Source organism: Falco rusticolus, chromosome 3 (assembly GCF_015220075.1).
Source record: "Falco rusticolus isolate bFalRus1 chromosome 3, bFalRus1.pri, whole genome shotgun sequence".
Taxonomy (NCBI): Eukaryota; Metazoa; Chordata; class Aves; order Falconiformes; family Falconidae; genus Falco; species Falco rusticolus.
The window spans coordinates 17,741,489-17,763,116 of NC_051189.1; the positions used below are offsets into that span (position 1 = coordinate 17,741,489).

Below are 21,628 nucleotides of genomic sequence, written 5' to 3' on the forward strand. Positions count from 1 at the left end.
ACAGAACAGTACTTCAGGCAGTCATCGGTACTCTTAATGAGCATGACTGGTTTAATGTTGGTGAATTAGGTAGGTGTTACTCATATAAGAGGATGTTCAGTGTGATCCTGGAACATTAATGTAAATTAACAAAGTGTTTCTGACTAAAACTTTGCTTTTCCTACTCTCAATAATGGGCAGTTTAAACATAATATTGATTCTTGTCTTCCTTCCCCGCCCCCCAGCTCTGCTGCTGTCCTGTTTTATGCTGTGTAATTTTCTGGGGGGGCTTCTTTGTTGCTTCTTAAATGTGCTTTTTATCAACAGGTACAGTATTTTTAAATAAAATTCTACTGCTTATTCTCACTTAAATCAGAAAGAGTATGATTTTGACCCTAGGATATTTATGCAGCTTCAAACTACCTATATATTTTAAAACAGAACTAATCTGATTTTTTGAAGGTGTTTAATGCAAAAAAGAAGAAAGCAGCCCCACAGATTCTTTTTAATGAATTTAATTTTAAGCACAGCCCCCCCTATTCATTTTAAGCAGAGTGTTTCAGTTAACTACATGCTTTCCACTTAAATCCTGTTGTGCTGACTTTCCACCATTATGCTAGTATGCCAGAGACAAAAAGTGAAACTGGGTAGTCTGTTTTCAGTAATCCTCTCTCTTACTTCCCTGCCAGGCCTGAACATCAGAGGGCTGTGTTTCTCCTGCAAGAGTTGCTCACATGACAGGCAGCTCCTGCAGAACAGGGCAGAAGGTGCAGCCTCCAGCTGTCCTTGGCTGGTGGCTCCCGAACTGGGGGTTGTCCTCCCGAGCAGGGCAGTTAGGAGAGGGGTCACATGGCTGGTCGAAAGTCAGTCATGGAGGTGATGTTCACAGTCAAAAGTTTGGGGTGTCAGCCTGGATAACAGTGGAGCTCCTGGGAACAAGTCGGAAAGATGATGATTCTTGCTGGGTTACTTTGCTGCTGCATCGAAGGCCTTCATTTAGGTGAGCTGGGAGTAGTGTGGGACAGCATCGGGCTTCTGCTGGGCTTCTAGTCCGGTAGTGCTTGTGGCGCAGAACATGTTAAATACGGTCACTGCAAGCCCTCTGCTCCCTGGTGCCATGGGCTCGGATACTTGTTCTGGTCTGCTGACTCTTTCAGACCCTTCATTACTCTACGGTAACTTGAGTACACAGTCATCTCTCTGACTTCAGTGGGTGACCGGACTTCGAGATTCAGCTTTTTATTCCACATGTTATACTTGGAAGGCTCTGTGGTCCCCTATGTTATACCTTTTTTGTCTCTGGGCTGATTGGCAGTAAACAATGTTTATCCATTCTGCGAATGCATGATGGCAGGGGGGTAGAGGGGGGATCAGTCTTTGTCACACACAGAATAAGACATTATCTCCCACAGAAATCAGCGGGAGTGTCTAAGGAGTACAGTACAGTACTCAGCAGGGAGGTGGAGTCAGGTCGCTGTTGCAAATAAAAATGCTTCGCTTTTTGCAAAGGTTAGCTTGGTACACAGTGGTGTTTTACTAGATAGTTGAGACCTGCAGAGAGTGTTTATGCACACAGCTTGGACTACCCTCCTTCCTTTTAGTTATAAGCTGAAAAATCCCCAAATCCTGGGGAGAAAAATCAAGAGTTGAAGGGACTTTTCGAGATCAGCTAGTCCAGCCTCTTGCTCAAAGCAAAAAGTGGATAGATAGTGCAGATAGATAACTGTGCAGATAGATAAGCTTGTTCAGGGTCTTACCAAGTTTTGAAAACTTCCAAGAATGGAAATTCCTTAAAAGTCCCTAGCAGATTCCACAACCTCTCCGGACAGCTGGTTACAATTCCTTGCCAGTGCTGAGATGCTGTTACTCTACTGTCACCATGCCCCTAAAGTGGTGATCATCTGTAGCAGACCAAGAACATGCTGGTGTGCAGTGAGTGGCAGGTAAACCTGAGTTAGCTTGACAGTCTTGCCCTTGTCCTGACAGTAATTAGTGTTGCAGTGGGAATACTTGTACTTAATAGCAGTGACTGAGTACCCTGGATATGGAGAGGGAAACTGAAGTGTTGTATTTGTGTTGTGAAAGTGCTGCTGCATGACAAGCATTGGTTGGATCAGGTCAAAGAATAAATAACGTCCTGAAGAACTTCTATAAGATCAGCTGTGCTTGCAGGCATAGACACAGGGTTTTTTCTGCATCTTTCCAATATGGATGAGTCTGTCAGTAGGGACTAGATGAGTTCTTGCTTTTGTCTGTCCTTAACTTAGGCGATTCAGCTTAAATTGTAAAGCTGTTACGTGACACTGGAAGCATTCTGGAGCCACGTTAAAGAAACCCTTTTAAAAAACCAGCTCTGAAGTCCCATTCTTTACTTACTAAGTGGAGAAACAAATCATTATCAGAAAACAAAGGACTTCTGATGCACTCTGTGCACCTTGACCTTCTCACAAAGTAGTATCAGACCTGAAAGGCTGGAGGAGGCTTTAAGGAGGGCATGGTGTGGGAAACAGGTGGGTCTGGGGCATGCATAAGAAGTTGTGAGGAAGCACATGAGAGTAGAAGCCCTAAGTGGTGGCCTAAGTGGTAGAGGAGCCTCTAAAGAGTAGTTGCAGCCTTGATAATATGCCTTAAAACCTTCACCATGACATGCGATAACCCAGGCTCATGCAGTAGAACTGTAATTTTTTTTGCTTTTCAAGTGACCCTCCCAAGTCCTTGCTTTATCCTCATTTTTAAACACTGGCCCACACAAGTACTGGATTTATACATTTATTTCAAGTATTTTGGGATCCTTTACAAATTACTTAAATTACCATCTGTATCCTGGTGTATGCATATACATGCAGATCATGTAGCAGTGTATATTAGTGTCACCTGGCAAGTCCATCGTAAGTCCTTGTTTTCAGTTTCTAGTGATAGTTGAAATGAGAATTTCTCACACATCATTTCTATCTGAAGGCTGCTTTTGTTCTCTCTTTGGGTTTTGGGGGAACATTCAGCTGGTTCAAGAGCAAAATTAACAGTGAGGAGGGAAGCAGGGAAAGCAAGAGAAGCAATCTCAGTGTAAAAGCTGTATTATCTTTTTTTTTCTGAACAGTTCTGTGCCTCAGGGATTTGACGTAGGAACTTGAAATTTGCCAGGGATCTAGCCCTGAGGTCTGAGAAATGCGTTCTGCTTGTAAAAATAAATAAAATAAAAAATTGGCAGAATTATGAGTCATAACGTATCACTACGTTTTTTGTATCCAAGGTAGAATTTGTAGGATTTTTTGTTACCTGCTCTTGATCATGCTTTTGCCTGTCATGCACACTTGGAGGCTGCTTTAAACCACCTGTATTAAATGGATTCTCCTCCTCCATCTGTCTAGGCTATTGTATTGGCATGCATCTGTGTAGTCCTTAAAGCATGCTGCTGCTTCTCCTGCTCCTGCAAATGCCGCTGACCTAGCAGGAGGTATAAAAGCACTGGGAGTTGGTAAGCCCTGAGACCTATCCCCCTTGTTTAAGGGTAGAATGCTCCCAATACTCTTAATTGCTGTTGAAAAGATACCATTTTGCTACGGTGACAGGCAAATACTAATGAAAGCAGATAGCTGCCGATTTGAAGTCTGGTTTCCAGTGTGACAAGGGTGCGTACAGTTAGTTGTAATCAGTGGAGGAGGGGGAGAGAAGGAGACAATCTGTGCTCAGCTGTGTCACCTTTAAAAGCGCGGGGATTCCTGTATAGCAGGAGGGATGATTAGAGAATGAGTCGGGCTATCTAGCAGACCATCTGTAGGACTGCTGCTTTGGTCTCTGAAGAAGCTGAAAGGTGTCTAGGGACATGAACTCCAGGAAGTGAAAGGAAGGTCTTGTACTTCCAGCACTAGTCGGGGCCTGGGAAAACTAAGGTCTTCAGAAATTTTTCATCGGGGGGAAAAAAAATACGCAGATTCAAGTTGAAAGGAACATGTTGTGAAATCATATCTGTGCCAGATTCCTCCATTTTAAAGAAGGAAATCCCAGGAGAATAAAACCTTTTGTTTTTATGTTTTAAGGAGAATTTTTTTTGATAAACAATTTAAAAATTAATAATCTTTTACTGTTCTATTTTTTTAAAAGCCAGTATGAAGCATTTTGGGGGTTGAATTAAATGGTTGTTCAACCCCAACTACTTTTAAAAATCTTTCTGTGTCAATAACTTGTTTCTTCCTCCTTTTCTTTTTCTATGTAATAGCACAGCAAGCAAAAGAAAATTGAGCTGTAACTATGCAAAAAAAGTATCCCTAACTCTGCTGCCATTTTATTTGGTATGATAAGCATTTACGTAAGCCTCATACTCACCCTCAAGAATAATCATGCAGAGGTGTTAAGGTAGAGTGCTCACAAGTAAAATTGAACACTTTAGGGGTCCAAAAAAAAAAGAAAAAGAACTGCCTGTGTGAGGTTTTGCTGCCGAGGTGACTGGATGACATGGAAAATACATGCTTATGTGACTGAGGAGCAGGGACGTGCACCATATATGTGAAAGCCGCTGCTTTATCAGTGCACCTGTGATTGTTAAGTACTTGTCACACTGGATCAGTAGCTTTTACATGATCAGACATAAAAACTGGTTATGGCTTTGTGTGTCAAAAGCAGTGGCATAAATTACGGTTCTCACTGGGGAGGTCCCGGGGGATATTTTGTAATAAAGGTAATTAGGTCATTTAGTGGTCACTTCAGAGGTGGCCCTGAAATTCTGAAGTCTGCTTTGATGAAACCTGCTTGTTACCCACTAAAACCAGCGGGGATAGGAGGTAACTGAGAAGGGCTGGCCGCGTGTTCTGTGGCAGGCTCCTTCCAGCCTCTGCTGGGCTTTGTTGTCAGCTTCCCAGCGCTCCAGCCCGGCTCTGCCTGTTGCATACTCTGAAGCTGGCTGTGGGCAGGCAGGACAGTAGCTTTTGGTATGTGCCTCCTTCATTACAGACTGTAATGTGGCAAGGACCCCAAGCATGCCCTTATCTTTGTAGCACATGTGAAGTCCTGCTGAAATCAGTTTGACAGGTTTTGCTTCCATGTTGAATTAGAACCTGACCTCATTTTAAAATGGGAATCAAATGTGAATATTGCAGGGTTTAGATAGAGGTTTGGCTTTATTTTGGATTCACAAGCAGTAATGCCCTTCGAACTTTGCAGATAATGAACAACTGAAGAAAATGGCGCTGTGAAACAAAGTTCTTCACCCTTCTAGCTGACAGGCAGCAAAGATCAGAGCAGATTAGCCTATACTGAGCTCTGTAGAGAACAGTTTTTGACATGGATACGTCTACTCTGAATAAGTGGTGAGAGTTAGAAGGAAGCTAAACAAAGGATCAGCAACTGCATCTTGTCAAGGATTAATTAGACTCTATAAGGAGAAGACAAAACAATGCTTCCTGTGTTGAGAGAGGTATTCATAATCTAGGTGATTTTAAAAGTTAGAATCAGTTTCTATTGCTTCATCTCTCCTGAGACATCCTGAGTTTGTGCATGTACTTAAAATCACATTACATGGGTTTGGATTTTTTGGTGGCACGCTTCACTTGTACACTGGATGGAAGTGTACAAACAGTAAGCAGGGAGAAATGCCTTTGCATAAAGCATATAACCTGAACATGCAGTGAACACTTTCTGTAAACGCATCTGTTTTCTTGCTGCATGAGGTACTCCTGTTTGGGGGAAGGAAGGAAAAGGTGGGTAAAAAAATTACTCCTAGAAACAGGTTCTTTTACGTGTGGCTTCTGCTGTCAGCCTTTTGTCTTTTCCTTCTCAAACTATAACCAGAAGGGCAGAAGTTTCTGGCTGCATTTAGAAAATATTTATATAAGTCTTTATCCAAATCTGCTATAGAGACAACTTCAAATGTTGTATTCCACTCCGGAATAAATCTGTCGTATTATAATTATTAATGACTTGAGATTATTAGCTGTTTATGATCTGTTTCTGAAGAGCAGTGTCCTGAGCAATTAATTGCTCAAAGGTAAAGTATAAGACCCTGGATCTTCAAAAAAGTATGCCTGTACTTAATTTTTCCAGGAACATAAAAAAGTCTGTTTCATGGGCTGGTTTTGCTAGGAATATCAAATGTATGAGAATCTGAGGTAAAATTACAGAAGAGGATTGCAGTGATGAATGTCTTGAGAGAGTACCTGCTCTAGGAGAACCTGCTTTAGCAGTGGGCTGGACTAGATGATCTCCAGAGGTCCCTTCCAACCCCAACCATCCTGTCATTCTGTGATTAAGAGTGCAACTAATTGAAGATTTTCCTCCAGATTCTTTAATGGAAAAATGATGCTTTTGACATAAAGCAAACACCTGTAATATTTAATTATAAACCAAATGGTAGAATATAATGTCAATATTAACACTGAGGGATAAAAATACAGTCCAGATAAAAATTAAAAAAAAATTAAAAATAATCTTACACAATATTAAGTCATGTCTTTGACCATAAAGTATGTAAGGGACAAGCCAAAGCAATCTCTGAACCATCAGTGATGACCTTCAGGAGTTCATGGAGGATGGGGGGAGGTCTCAGCGGACTTGAGACAGGCAAACATACTACCTAGTCTTAAGTGAGGGAGAGGCATGAGCAGAGGAGGAGAACACATAGGGGATCGCAGATCGGTTAACGGGATCTTCGTTCACAGGATGATACAGAGTTTACTAAAGAACAGTCTGTAAGAACCTAGAGGATTGTAACAAGATTGTTAAAGAGGTGGATTTGTCAAAACCAGATTATGTCAAGCCAATCTGATTTTCTTTTTTGCTGGTGTTACTGGCCTGCTGGGATGGGACGTTGCAAACCTTACTGAAGTCAAGATGCATGGTGAGGTCCCACATGGCATTACTGTAAACAGTATAGGAGAGTGTTTTAGAGGAACCAAAGTACAAGAATGATGCATAATTGGTTTGATAAATTGAGTGTGAGTTTTCATAATAGCCTCGTAAACTGAGAGAACATGTCAAGCAGGGCGCTACAGATGGAATAATCCCGTTAGCACCAGGGAGAAGGGAATGGAGGTTTCTGTAAAGTCTGTAGAGAAAAGAAGGCTGGGAAGATTGCAAGCAACATGCTTTATTGAGATTTTATTGAATACTGTCGTAGTTCTTCATGGCCCTAAATTGAACAGGGTTTTGAAATTACAGCATCCTTTAAAAAAAAAGAAATAATCATATGCAGCGTAGTCGGAAGAGTGTAGATGCATCTTTCTTTTTCTGGGACCTGCTTTCATCAAAGAAACATGTTGCTCCATTGGTAATCAGTGGAGGAGTAGGATAATCTGCCTGTGTACCCTAAGGGAGACTGAACCTCTGCAAACAGGTGTGGTACAGAGATTAGTTAAAGGGCTGCAGGTGTTGCAGTTGCAAGTTGATGTGGCTTGCAAGCACCATAAATGCGATTGGATAAATGAGGGGACTGGAGAAAAACACTTAACTGATTTGTTAGACGGGTTTCACATTTTATTCCTTACCTCCAGCATGCTTCAGTAGTGCATGTGAGGTCAAATGTTGCTTTCACTTGCACTCTGTGCCATCCCACAACTGGACCTTCAGCAAGACCTTAAACTCCCTCAGGCTGCCCTGCGTATAGATCCTATGTGCAGCGCTAGGAATGAGGCACTGAAGAGTATCACAGCCACTTCTCAAACTGCAATTTCAGTCAGCAGAACTGGCTGTTAAGTAGCTTTTGAAAAGGGGCATTTCTAGCATTTCTGAAATTTTACTCAGGATTGCAGAAAGATTAGGTAATACCACCCAGCTCTTCCCCAAGAGCATTGCTCAACGCTGAGTCTTGGCAGTTGTCTGTCTTTTGTCAAGAGCCCTCCAGCCCCACAGAGAAGCAGCAGTTAATAACGCTCTACCTCTTGTCCCTCAGGACACAGAGACAAATGGATCCATTTAGCTTTGCTTCATCGTTCTTTCGCTGCAAAGACAATGTCCTGCAATACATACTTTGTATATACATTAAAATAAGTATCTTCTACGCTTCTGTGCAGTTTTACAGACTGCCAGCATTAACTTGTGGAAGAAGGGTATTTTTCAAGTCCAGTACTATTAAGTAATTGTCATCCTGGAATGATGATTACCCAAGAGTTATGGAGCATTGTCAGTGTCCTTAATGCCATGTAACCATATCCTTGGCATAAAAAGCCTATCATGTCAGGCTGCGCACTTTGGATGTAGGAACAGAAGTACTGCAGACGGTGACTGTTAAAAACATTTTAAATTAATTTTTAAATTTTTTTAATAATTTTTTATTATTTTATTTATTAATTTATTAATTAATTTTTAAATTAAATTAAAAAAACATTTGAGTAGGATTTTTATGGAAAGTGAGGTGAGGCACACAGTTTCAGAAACAGAGCTTATGGAGTAGCAGCTATGGATGAACACTTCAGTCTTCTACCTAAAGAAAAAATATGAAGCTAAGAATTACTCCTATCCACAGCTTCTGCCCTCCCATAACAAAAAAAAGAATCATCTTATCGTACAATGAAAAATAGCATTTATTTTCCCGTTCCCATTTCTTGTAACTGCCTTTGTTCCTTTTACACTGTTCTTTTTCCTTTAAGACTTTGTCATGAACAAAGCTGTCCTTCTGTTTTTAACCTGTTACATGCTGTTCCCGTTCTAACCTTTTGAAACAGCTACTGAGTATTCCCTTTGAACTTGAGTATGCCCCCACTTTGGGAAGCAGATGATGTTCCACTGTCTAAAAATTCGTTTACCTATGGGATTTCTGGTATGAGAAATTAGTGTCTGGTTTTATTTCAGGAAGAAAACTATTACAGAGTTTATAACGTTCTGCAGAAGTTTGTGTATCATTTCCAACAGACTAGTTGTGGTCCCTGTGGGACAAAATTCACTCCAGTCTATGCTATTTAAGATTATATTTATTCTCTGAATTTCTGTAGGCCTCACTTTATTTGGTGGTACTTTAGTTTTTCTTAGAAATGGACAAGGAGTTCTAAGCAGAGAATACATAATTTTGTTTGGCTTCTGCTTGCTATATCAGTCTTTAATGTGTTTTCTTTCTGGTACAGATCACACAATCAATCATGCCCCAGTTAATGCATAGAAGCATGAAAACAGATTTTAGTTAATTGCCATGTGCTAGCAATCAGCTTTTATTGGTTTGGGATTGGTCTTCAAGTGGAGAATGACATTTGGGGAGTTAGGAAGAAAGGATAGTCATCTTTTGTCTGTCAAAGTGCCTTAAAAAGGCATTGTTTTGCCTGTTTTCAGACTTGGGAGAAAGGCCTTGCCCGTAATCATGCTTGTGCGTATAATGCAATAGAAAAACACTCTAAACCTGCCTTTTCTGAGACCCTTCACAACCTCTGACATGACAGGCAAGACAGTGTCAGTAGTGGAGATGTCATACTGGAGTTGACTTTGTGGTAGGAAGGATGTGAGCTCACAGGGCAGTTGAGAGAAGCTGTGGTAGCTTACACGAAGCAGTCCAAAGGCAAGACTGCAAAAATTATGTAGGACAACTGACCTCAGCATTGTGTCAAGAAAAAGGCTTCTGAAGAAAGGGAAACAGCCAGAATGTTGCCTGTTTTACACCGTTCTGTGTTTTATGCCTTCTACTGCATTGAGGTGAACTAAAAACAAATTTCAGGTTGTGATAAGTGGATTGGATTTTGCCTTTCTTAACTTAGCTTTGAGTATCTCATCTTGGAACGGGTCTGCTGGTTTCAGGGGACGAACGGTGGCAGACAACCCATAAGAACTGACTCACCTTAAGCCATAATATGTAGCAGAATGGAAGTTACTCTTGAAATTGAACTAATTCAGCTCTCTCTTCTTTGCTACAGGTGGTGGATGTGGACTTTAAAACAGTGTATCTCAACATCTCATCCTCAACTATCTATTTTTAATCTGATTGCACTACAAAAGAAAAGCTGCTAATGGGATAAATGTTGAGACTTTACAAGAACTGACTTGAAGTACTGAAAGCCATTATTATTAATCAAGAAGGGCTTGAAGCTAAGTCTGTATCTGACCAGTCAGTATCATTTTCACGTAACAGGCATGGCAAGTAAACGAAAATCAACAACACCGTGCATGGTCTTAGCTAACGAGCAGGATCCAGATCTAGAAATGGTATCAGACTTGGAAGAAGGACCACCTGCAGTCGCGCCAGCAGATAACCCTGCAGCAGAGAGCGTAACAAGTGATGAGGATGTTCATGAATATGTGGATTCAGACAATCAAAAAAATACAAATAAAGTAGAAGGCGGTTATGAATGTAAATACTGTACTTTTCAAACTCCAGATCTCAATATGTTTACTTTTCATGTGGATTCAGAACATCCCAACGTAGTGTTAAATTCATCCTATGTTTGTGTAGAATGCAATTTCCTTACCAAAAGATACGATGCGCTCTCAGAACATAATTTGAAGTACCACCCTGGAGAGGAGAATTTTAAATTGACCATGGTGAAACGTAACAATCAGACAATCTTCGAACAAACAGTAAATGATCTCACGTTTGATGGGAGTTTTGTTAGAGAAGAAAACGCTGAACAGGCTGACTCTTCTGAGGTCCCCTCATCAGGGATCTCAATTAGCAAAACTCCTATTATGAAAATGATGAAAAACAAAACTGAGACTAAACGTATTGCAGTTTTCCACAATGTAGTTGATGACATGTCTGGTGAAGAAAAGGGAACTGAAAACGAGCCAAACTCTGAAGAAGCAGTAGAAAACCCACCACCAGCAGTTTCTGAGTCAAAAGCGAGCCATTCCGTGGTTTGCAGTGCAGCAGATGTGGCTAGTGCGGTAGTGACTGCAGCACCTGTGCTTCAGCCCGGGGTGGCACAGGTTATAACAGCTGTTACAGCTCCACAGAACTCAAACCTGCTTCCAAAAGTCCTAATACCTGTAAATAGCATTCCAGCCTATAATACTGCTTTGGATAACAATCCTCTTTTGCTTAACACCTACAACAAATTCCCATATCCAACCATGTCGGAAATCACTGTTCTTTCCACTCAAGCTAAGTACACAGAGGAACAGATTAAAATATGGTTTTCTGCTCAGCGTCTGAAACACGGTGTGAGCTGGACGCCGGAGGAAGTGGAGGAAGCGAGGAGGAAACAATTTAATGGCACAGTGCATACTGTGCCACAGACAATTACAGTTATTCCAGCGCACATTTCCGCCGCTAGCAATGGTTTACCTTCAATTTTACAGACATGCCAAATAGTTGGTCAGCCAGGACTTGTTCTCACTCAAGTTGCAGGTGCAAATACGTTACCAGTAACAGCCCCAATAGCTTTGACTGTAGCAGGAGTCCCAAACCAAACACAGTTACAGAAGAGTCAGATTCACACTGCTCAGCCCATTGCAGAAACCAAACAAGTAGCTGCAGTTCCAGCCCCTCAGCCTATCAAAAATGAATCTGCGCTGATCAATCCTGACTCCTTCGGCATCCGGGCAAAAAAAACGAAGGAACAGCTGGCAGAGTTGAAAGTCAGCTACCTTAAAAATCAGTTTCCTCAAGATTCAGAAATTGTTAGGCTTATGAAAATAACGGGCCTGACTAAAGGAGAGATCAAAAAGTGGTTCAGCGACACACGCTACAATCAGAGAAACTCAAAGAATAATCATGGGATTCATCTCAACAGCGATTCATGTGCCACTATTGTTATTGATTCAAGTGATGAAATGAATGAATCCCCAACGGGAGTCACTCCACAGAGCAAGTCATCGTGGAGCACTTTTCCTGATTTCACCCCACAGAAATTCAAAGAGAAGACTGCTGAACAGCTGCAAGTCCTTCAAGCAAGTTTTCTTAATAACCCTGTCCTTACTGATGAGGAGATGAATAGGTTGAGAGCCCAAACAAAACTGACCAGGAGAGAGATTGATGCCTGGTTTACAGAAAGAAGGAAATCAAATGTCTTGAAGGAAGAGGGAGCTGACTTGAATGAGGGCAATGCTGGCAGCTCAAAAGAAGAGGCTGGAGAAACATCTGTGGGAGATGGAGCAGCAGGAGCAAAGTCAGGGTGTTCCACTTCAAGCAAAATAGGCAAAAAATCACCAGAGCAGTTGCACATGCTCAAAAGTTCCTTTGTCCGTACTCAGTGGCCATCTCCACAAGAATACAACAAGCTGGCAGAAGAAACTGGGCTCCCAAGGTCTGAGATTGTGAGCTGGTTTGGAGATACTCGCTATGCCTGGAAAAATGGTGGATTGAAGTGGTATTATTATTACCAGAGCGCCAATGCAAACAGTCTGAACGGCCAAGGCTTTACAAGGAAGAGAGGGAGAGGAAGACCAAAAGGGAGAGGGAGAGGGAGGCCTCGAGGGAGGCCTCGGGGGAGCAAGAGGTTAAATTGCTGGGATAGAGGTGTCTCTGTCATAAAATTCAAAACTGGAACAGCAATCCTGAAGGACTACTATATGAAGCACAAATTCCTTAATGAGCAAGACCTTGATGAACTGGTAGCCAAATCTCACATGGGATATGAGCAGGTCAGAGAGTGGTTTGCAGAAAGGCAAAGAAGATTAGAACTTGGAATAGAGCTGTTTGATGAGAACGAGGAGGAAGATGAAATGCTGGAAGATCAAGAAGATGAGGAAGAAACGGATGATAGTGATACTTGGGAACCCCCCCGACATGTTAAGCGTAAACTTTCAAAATCAGATTGATGTGCAATTTGGGATTTGGGGGCCAAAAACCTATGAATTAGGTTTGATGTTATGGTGAAGAGCCACATGGTTTTTCATGGCCTTCAGTTCAGCAAGCACCTGCTTAGCATCTTTCTTCCACATAAAAGAACATAGGCAAGATGCTACCTGTGCAGGCAACAATTGTTTGCTTCCTTACTACAAGAGGTGGACATCCTTAGGCCTAGCCTAGGCCATGGGGTTATAAATCAGATCCAGTTCAGATCCTCCTCTTCCACATTACTGATGGGAAGGTTCATGTTCATCATTCACGTGACTGCTTCTCAATATTTAATTGCCTTATGTTGTTTAATTCCAAAAAAACACAGACACATTTTTTCGTTGATGTAGGAGAACATTGCCTGCTCGTGAAGGAGGAAAATACAAAAACCTAAGATGTCTTTTTCGCAAACATCACTTCACCTGAAAGGTTTCAAGGCCTGGGTTTATTTTTTAAGAAAAGAGTTCAAAAGAGAAGGGGAAAAGTGTGACAAAGGAATCAATGAACCTAGGGGTGAGGATTGTTTGGTTTAAGAAAATGAGGTGATATTGGCACCTTTTGCATATCTTCAGAGTGTTTTGGGTTTACAGAACTTGTGCTGAAATGTTCCTTGTTGATAAGTACGAGCTAACTGAATGAGTCTAATGCTAGAAGATGCTTTTCATTATGTTTAATCAGTGTATCCTACATCAATTTAATTTAAATGCCTGACAGACTTGATGCAGTATATAGTAACATTTGTTTTTAGCTTGTGCGTTCTTTCCTTTGTTGGAAATGGTAAGAAGAGTATGTTTATTTCTAGCTAAAAAGAGTAATTTCTTGAAATCTTACACTGAATTTTAAGGTAAACGTGAGGCGGAAACTTTTTTCAGAGTTGCTTGGGGGTTTGTAAAAATACAGAGATGCAGAGATGAAAAGCGTCTTCAGGTGCTACTAAGAAAGGTTTTCAAGTAAGTTGTGGCAATGACATGACGTTTAATTCTTAAAATGAAGTTATATGGCTTTTAGATGCTTAGGAATGATAAACACCTAGTGTGTAATTGTTCTTCAGCGATAGCCCAGTTGAATGATTTGCATGCAAGTTTAACCTAAATTCATCTCAATGGGTTGAGCTCACCACTGTGCTGATTGTTCTTAGGGCTGCTGGGTGAACATGCTTATTTTTAGAGGTAGATTGATCTACTTGAACTGAACTCCAGAAGTAATTTATTTTGATGTGAAACATCCGCATTTTGAGTAAGTGTCTTTAAAACAGGAGGGAAAAAAAGAAAAGCCATTTAGTCTTAACGTTGAAGTCATAGTAGAGTTTGAATTAGCAACTTAAAAGCAATGGACCAAATTCACAGAAGTTAGTTTAGGCAAATGCTTGGCATCCTAGAGAACTGGTACTCTCAGGAAGAGTACTTTGCTACTGTTCTTGCTACTGTCAGTCTGCATTTTTTAGAGCTAAGTTACTTTATATTTAGATGTCAAAAGATGATGATGAATTGGTGCTGCTGTCACCAGTATTGTCTGTTTTTACATTGGTACTAACGGAAAGGATACTAGCAATCTCCTTTTGCACATCTGTCAACATCTTCTCGGTAAGCTGCTGCATCTGATGACCAAGGAGAGACAGATTAGAGGAAATGTGTCCTAATGTTTCCGCATCTCTAAGGACCTATCTAGAATTACGCTTTCTTCTTCACTCTGATAACTGTCAAAAGACCAAGAAAGTCCTTTTAGTCATGATCTTCGGAAGCAGAGGAGTCCATTTTAGATCTGGTATTCATACCTGATTGTGGGTGAAACCCAGGCCAAAGCAAGAAAGGGAATAATGTCTGACAAAAAAAAATAACCTCCTGGACTCACCTTCCTCTTTGGACGCTTGTAGCTGCCCTTCTGCTTGCAGACTGAACAGGAGCCTGAGTTGCAGGAGGATGTTCTGTATGAAAGCCATTTACCAGAGTGAGTTCTTCTGACTATGAGATTGCTGGAAAGAAAAAGGCAATGGCTTTTGGTATGTGACACAAATTTGATTATGAAACTATTCCCTGGCTTCCAAGACTCAAATTGGTGAGGTTCAAAGCAGCCAGTGATGCTAGAGGGGGCTAGACAGCTCAGTTTAACTTCAGGGTAGGAGAGAAGCAAAAATGTGTTGTCAGCATATTTCATTGGAGTGCTTATGACTCTGGATATGAGATGGTGTAAGAGAGATCAGGATCTGACCTTTTCAGCATTGACTGCTGCGTGTGCATTGGCGGGTATTCTTGTTTGGCTGGTAATGGTATGGATGAGGCAGTTGTAAATGTCAGCAGATACAAGAAAGACTCGTGTTAGCATCAAGCTCCACTGGAAATACAGGGTCAAAATTCAGTGCTTGCTGAGTGGGAAGGGACAAAGCTGGTAGGGAAAGAGATGCTATTTTTAAGTTTCCAAAAATATTAAAGCAAATCCTTAAAATCCTTGGGAATATGCCTCTAGCAAGCATAATCGGGAGTTGCCTTAATCCTTAAAGTTGACCCAGAATTAATTGTCTTTAAAAAAACAAAAAACCCAAGCAATCTGTCCAAATAAGCATCTCAATTTTTTCTCAGCAGAGACTGCACTTAGGTTAGCATTAAATCCAACCTTCTTTAAAAGATGGGAAAAATAAAGATCAAAGTTAATTATGTGATTAAAATGGGAAATTTTCCATTTTGGCAGTGTTTTGTTAAATAACTCCCAGCTACAATGGTAGGCCTTAGCACATCTGGTCTGAAAAACAGAGGAAGAGGAAATACATTGTTTATCAGACTAAATATAGTTGGATTGCATGTCTTCTCTTCAGTGAAATGGTCAGAGACGGTGGCTGGTGTATACTGGGCCAGATTTTCAGTTGTCATAAATATTACAGTTCCATGTATTCCACTGGTTATAATAGTATTTACAGCCCACTGAGGAACATTGTATTTTTGCAGAATATAAAATTTAAATTAAACCATGTGCTGTGGGTCGACTAATGAGAGATGCAGAGTACCCACATTTCCTTTGGGCTACATGCACATTTTAAATCTTTCAGTTGTGCCAAGGATGAGAAAAATCTGGGTGGGTTCAGCCTGAAGACAGCAGTTGTATGCATTTGTTATTGCTCATAATCTGTCTGTTATTTCTGTTTGAACAAACAGAGTCCATTAATTACCAGTTTATTTCATGTTTACAGCATGTGTATGTTTGCACTGCATACTGGGAGAGAGGGATACTCCTTCCAGAGGCCTCCCGCATCGAGACTTGACAGGAGAAGCATTGGAAGGAGCTGTCAGCATGCTGGTCTATTTTATCTGTGAATTGTGGTCGTGGCTGGTGGGAACTCAAAGCTGCTGGTAACAGTGGTTAAGCCCAGATTCATCTCAGCCAACCTTAGGCTGCTGTGCTCCTTGCCGTGGTGCCCAAGGACACTATAGAGTGACCCGAGAGAAACAGAAATCACCTGGTGGTGGAGAGGATATGGTGCCTTCTGGTTCTACCAGTCACATACACGAATTAAGCACATCAGCCAGGGTCTTAATTTATGATGAATGCGAGCATCACTGTGCTTATGAACAGTGCACCCCTGCAGCCTGGCTCCCTCTTGTAGCTTACGCACACCTGCATGGTGTTTTGGAAGCTACTTGAACTGAGCTATGTTGGCAGTGGGGAGGGAAGGATCAAGAAAGTACGTCTACCCTGGGGTGAGTGTTCCTGTGGGATTTTGTTGATTTCCCTGCGCAGGAAAGAACTGTGTATAGATGAGCCTGTGATATGTTTTCTTGTGGAGCTTCACCTCTTGGGTTTGAACTAGTTGTGAGCCAGGCTTCAGTGACTGTCACTGACAGAGATGAAGAAACTCTTTGATCTTGCTCAGATCTTACCTCTGGGTGGCTGGTGTCTCAGTCTTCATTGGGAGCGCTGTTTCAGAATTCAGCTGTGAGCATCAGTTCCTTCAGAGCTAAGGTAGAGCTTTCCCCTTCGTCTCCCATTTCTGCCAGGAGTACCTGGTCTGATGATGCTAGTTACTGCTGTCCCTGGAATTCAGCTGAAGAGAGAATAATGATAATCCTGTGCCAGAATGGAGAGGGAGAAGGGCTAAAAGAAAGCAAGCATCGTCACAACCGGGTGAGGCATCCACCATCACTGTACTGTGCTGCTTCATGGCGTGTTTTTCTCTTGCTTCTGGGTACAGTGAAGGAGCAAGTTCCATCTTAAACAGTGCTGTCTTCCCAGTATCAGCCTCTCAATGACCTAAGGTTAGCGTTTGTTGTGAAAAGAAAGTCAGACTTATTCCTCCCTGGAGGATGAATTGAACTAACAGAGTGCTGGCTTGTAAGAAGTGGAAAGAAGGGAAAATGCAGAAGCTTGAAGGTTCTGACTTTTGCTTCCCCTGCAGAACTCACTCACCTAGAAATTGATAAGCAAACAAAGTTTTGCTGTTCTGACAGAACGAGTAAAGTGTTGCAATCGCTCATTTGCAGTCACTCATTTTTAGCACATAGAAATCTCTGCTCTGGTTTGAAAGCAAAGGAGAGGAAAGATACCTAGTACCTCATGATTAGAATTTAGTGGATTATCTCTTAATACAGTATAGCAAATGAGGCCATTCGCTTTTTAAACTTGCCCAGTACCATTTTAAAAGCTGCTTTTTCATTATATTTTGTGCAGTATGGTGTCTGGCTGTAACTTTGATTATTGGGAAGGAAAATCACACAATGTCCACACATGACACGAAATAATTTTTCTAATGCGTGATTTACTGACTTTGGGCAAAAGCCTGTTTTTTTCCTGCTCGCCAAGAAACTCTTGAGGCAGGCAAATGCACTTCTTTCTCCTCTACAGTGTAGAGAAAGCATTTCTGGAGCCCATACAAAGTGATTCATGGCCTTACGCAGTCCCCGTAGGCCAGAAAGCCCAAAGATGCAAACACTCTCTTCCTCCTCCATTTTCCTCTGAAATGAGAGCACAGCAGTAACTCTGACAACTAGTCTCTGGCTGCTGAGTAACCAAGCTGTAATTTAAGGTGGGGAGCATTTTCCCTTTTGCACTTAATGGAGTACTGTGTATTCAGGCTGGATGTCAGTATTTGCTTCTGTAAATATGATGGTATCAATTTGCATCCTCCACCTGAGTCCTGTATCTGTCTGTATTCATATCTCCCAAGGAGAGAAGATAAACTTTAAGCTTCTGTAATATTAAATATCCCTGCCCTAACCTGAATGCACAAAAGTAGAGTGCAATGAAATATAGCTACTCTCTTTGATTTAATTTATTTTTTCTTGGAAATTAATTTTGCCTACATTCAGTAGTAATGAGAAGATGGTTTCAATGATTGGAGAGCAGTAAAACTGTTGAGAGTTGTTCATAATGCCTAGGGTGATCATGCAAATTAGAGATGGGAAGGGCTAGTAGAGGGCTCGGTTCCCTACGCTGAACAGTGCTGGGTTACACCTGTATTCTCCCTCAAGCTTGTGATATTTTAGGATAAGTGGATTTACCACGTAGTGTGACATAAACTTCCGGGGTCAAGTTACTTGAGGTTTGGTGATGTATTAAAAATCTGTAGGAAAAGATTTTAAAATGAAAGTTGTAGCAGAAGGTGAAAAATCCCCTCAATAGCTATTTATACGTGTTCAATAGCTCAAATTTCTGTATAGTTTTCATGCTTTTAAAAAGGGAGATTTTGAAGCACAGGTGGCTTTACAGCCAATATTTTCAAGTTTAATGCTTGGAGCTCTTGGGGTTTTTTCTCCTTCTGCATTGAAGAGCATCTGCATCTTTTCGGTGGATAGTCATTGTAAAAATGACTTATACAACACTGTAAAATCTAGAGTGGTAACTGAGGATCCCGTAGCACTTTTCATGAATTAAGGTGGGATTTGTCTGATTGCATGTTGATGTCTGCATTTGAGCCAGACACCATAGCTACTCAGTATACCTAACTAAGCCAGGCCTGCTCATGCCACATGCCTGGAGCTGGTCAGACTGCACCCTAAGCTCCACTGACTGTTCGACACGGCGTGCAGGCAGAGGCTGACACTACAGATATCTGCAATTTGGTGAAATGGATCTTCACCTGGGAGCGTGCTGGCTGGATTGCAGCACCGATCTTTGTGTTGTGGTTAGCAATGGTACTTCCCTCTGCTTCCAGCTTGACGCTTGTGGGGAAGTGTGAGGCCTTTTGTTCTGTTTTTTGCTTTTTTTCTTTTTCTTTTATTCTAGAGCAGGTAGCATTGCAGTGGCGGATAAGAGTAACTGATCCTTCGTTATAATACTGTGGCATAAAAGTGATTCGGGGTTTCTCAAGTAGTTTAGAGATAGGGTTACTATATGAACATTGGATGTGCATAACTTGGAATGTGTTAAGACACATAATATTTGTGTCCCAGTTTATGAAAATATTTCCTTACGCTTATTCAATAGTAGATACCTGTCATGAAACTTTCTCTAAAGAATCTGCTAGAATGACAGAAGATTCACATCTTTATCTGTGATATGAAACGATCAACCACAAGAGCTCCATTATGATTTCAAAATGTTTCCCCCGCCTCCAGTTCCAGCTTACAAAAGTGTTTCCAATTTTGCATAGTTGGCTATCTGCATGTATGCTTACAGTCTGTACAGAAATGCACTAAAGTGAGTTGCCCTACCTGGGAAGGCTTTATATTGTATAAACATGTGGCACTAGGTACTGCTCTTCATGTGCACAGGAGAGTTAACAGGTGTCGATCTCGTTTACAGAAATGATGGCGCTTTGCAATTTTCTAGAATATATTGCAATATATTTAAATGTCCTGTTTGACATGTGAAATGAAATTAAGTTAATGCATTGTTATGTATTTGAAGTATGAGGAAGATGATTCACTAACGACCAGCAAGGTTTTTAGGAGGTGTCCAGTATGTAGCCGTCTGTGTGATCTGTCTGGTGTATGTGACGTTAAAGGAAGCAACAATACTGTCACTGTTTAGAATGAAGAATTTCTTTTGAATGATGCAATAGCTTACAGTGTCTTTCCTTTGTAGCTGCCCAATGTGGTGAAGGGGAAGCAATTCTTGAAAAAGTTCAAGATTACTGGTTAACTGTGAATGGGCCTAATCTTTCCTGAAACCAAGAAAATTTTTGGACACACACAGGACTTGAATACTGAAAAGGATTGGAACTTAGTGTTGTGCCAAAGTTAAACTACTGCAGTTGGCAGAAGTTCTGCACTGTAAATAGAAGACTGATTAAAAGACAGCTTGTAAAAAAATTTTAAAAAAATCAAATTTTAATACAGTACATTTTTATTATGATACATGATGGAAACATTCTGTTTTAGACTTTTTTTGAAGAGGCTTCAGTGACCACTAGATTTTTGTCCTCTTATATTTTGTTTGGCCTAATACTATATGTTCTGGTAAGATGGGCTTTATTGCCTGTGTTCTTTGATATGTGATTAAGCTTATAGCTTTGAGTGACCAAACATTTTACAGAGTAAAAGTTCTTAGAAACAGTATAACGTAACTGATATTTCTGTGTCTATTTATCAGGCTCTGCACAAACTTGGGAAGTTGTGCTGGATTTGTACAACTCATATATGGGAACGCAGCATACTTCTGGATATTACAAACCTAAGCCTTTGTGGCAGTATGGATCTTGTCTTCGGATTTATTTTTGTTATTTTTTTGAGGCAAAGAGACAAATAGATGCTGCTGTAAAATATTTGTAATATTGCCATTATTGCTTTCTGTAGCAATTACTGCTTTTGCTTCAACAGATAAAGAAAATAAATCAGAGATAAAAAAGTCCTAAAAGACGCTGGTAGAAGAAAGGATCATGTGGGAACTTCTGAAAATAAACTTTGTACCAAAAATTTGAAAACAGAAATAATGGAATAAATGTCTCCTTACTGAGTGCGTGTGGTTTTAAGAGGTGGTGTGGAAACCAGGAACCATGTCTGTATGAAAATGTCACAGAGCAGATCTTCTCAAATGTCTTTTTTTCCTGTTACACAAAACTGAATTTCACAAATTCCTCAGATGCATTGAATTTGGAGAACTGGCTTGGCTGAACAGCCAGCATGAGGTCAGCTGCATGTGCGAGTCAGTACAGCTGCTTGTTGCTGAACTGTTCTGCCGTGTCAGCAGGCCAGGGATGTCCACGTGATTCTTCTCGTTAAGGCAGATGCTCTTTATTATCACATTTAAAATATTTGGGGTGGGAAGAGTAGGGGCGAGTAGGAACCACCTCCCCACTGAATGTCAGTTGGACATCATGCTTTGTGGCTGCTTTTAACCTGTGCCTTTTCCTCAGAGAAGGGTCTGAGATGAACACTTTCTGTCGAGCTCTGCATTTCTCTGGCGAGCCTGACTTACCGTTGTTCAGAGCAGCTCCCTGCCGGAGGCAGTGCCACCGTCTTGCATCTTGCATCGGCATGACTCATCACACCTGTCTACTTCAACTGTTGCGCTGCAGCCGGAGGGGCTTGAAACTCAGCCTTCCCTGCATCACCCGGTGTCGTGCCTGCAGACCGGTCCCCACCTATGAAAAAGATGTTTAAGGCAATGGAATTGTTCCTGCGCTGTAGCTTATGTCAGTCCTGGAAAAAAAGGGGGGGAAAAATAAAGAATTCTTATTCCAGAATCCATCAGCTCATGAGGGAGTTATGAAAAGCCCTGGATTATGCAGGCAGTCACCTTTTTTTAAACAGTTACCTTTTTTGTTTACAGCGTTACCAGTGTTTCCAAAATGTTGTAATTCAGTCCATATTTTCACAAGAGACCAGCTGGCCTTGTGGGTTGTTTCCCCTCTCCCAGCCTCTTCTCAGCCCCTTCCATCTTCCATTTGTTTTCATAACAATACTGTCAACTACTATTTTTAAGAATTTAAAATACCAAGTCACTTTGTGCATTGCCTTATTTTTATGCCAGAAGGTCCCCTCTACAACGATGCTAAATTGTTCCCTGTGGGCTCAGTGTCACTTTGAAATACTGGTG

At 41.2% G+C, this 21,628-nt stretch overlaps 1 protein-coding gene across 8 annotated transcripts in view; it reads left to right on the plus strand.

Moving 5' to 3' along the window:
- The window catches only part of ZHX1 (zinc fingers and homeoboxes 1), a 29,171-nt gene extending 8,623 nt beyond the window's left edge, over window positions 1-20,548 (plus strand). For 4 of the 8 annotated variants that reach the window (XM_037379784.1, XM_037379786.1, XM_037379788.1 and 1 more), the window contains one exon: window positions 9,804-20,548. In XM_037379784.1, the coding sequence (XP_037235681.1) occupies window positions 10,021-12,645 (2,625 nt within the window). In that variant the 5' untranslated portion in view covers window positions 9,804-10,020 and the 3' untranslated portion in view covers window positions 12,646-20,548. Of the gene's footprint in view, window positions 1-702; window positions 980-9,803 lie in introns of those variants that run through there. The other 4 variants (XR_005103120.1, XR_005103119.1, XR_005103121.1 and 1 more) reach the window with 4 other exon arrangements.
- The last annotated feature ends 1,080 nt before the right edge of the window (window positions 20,549-21,628 follow it).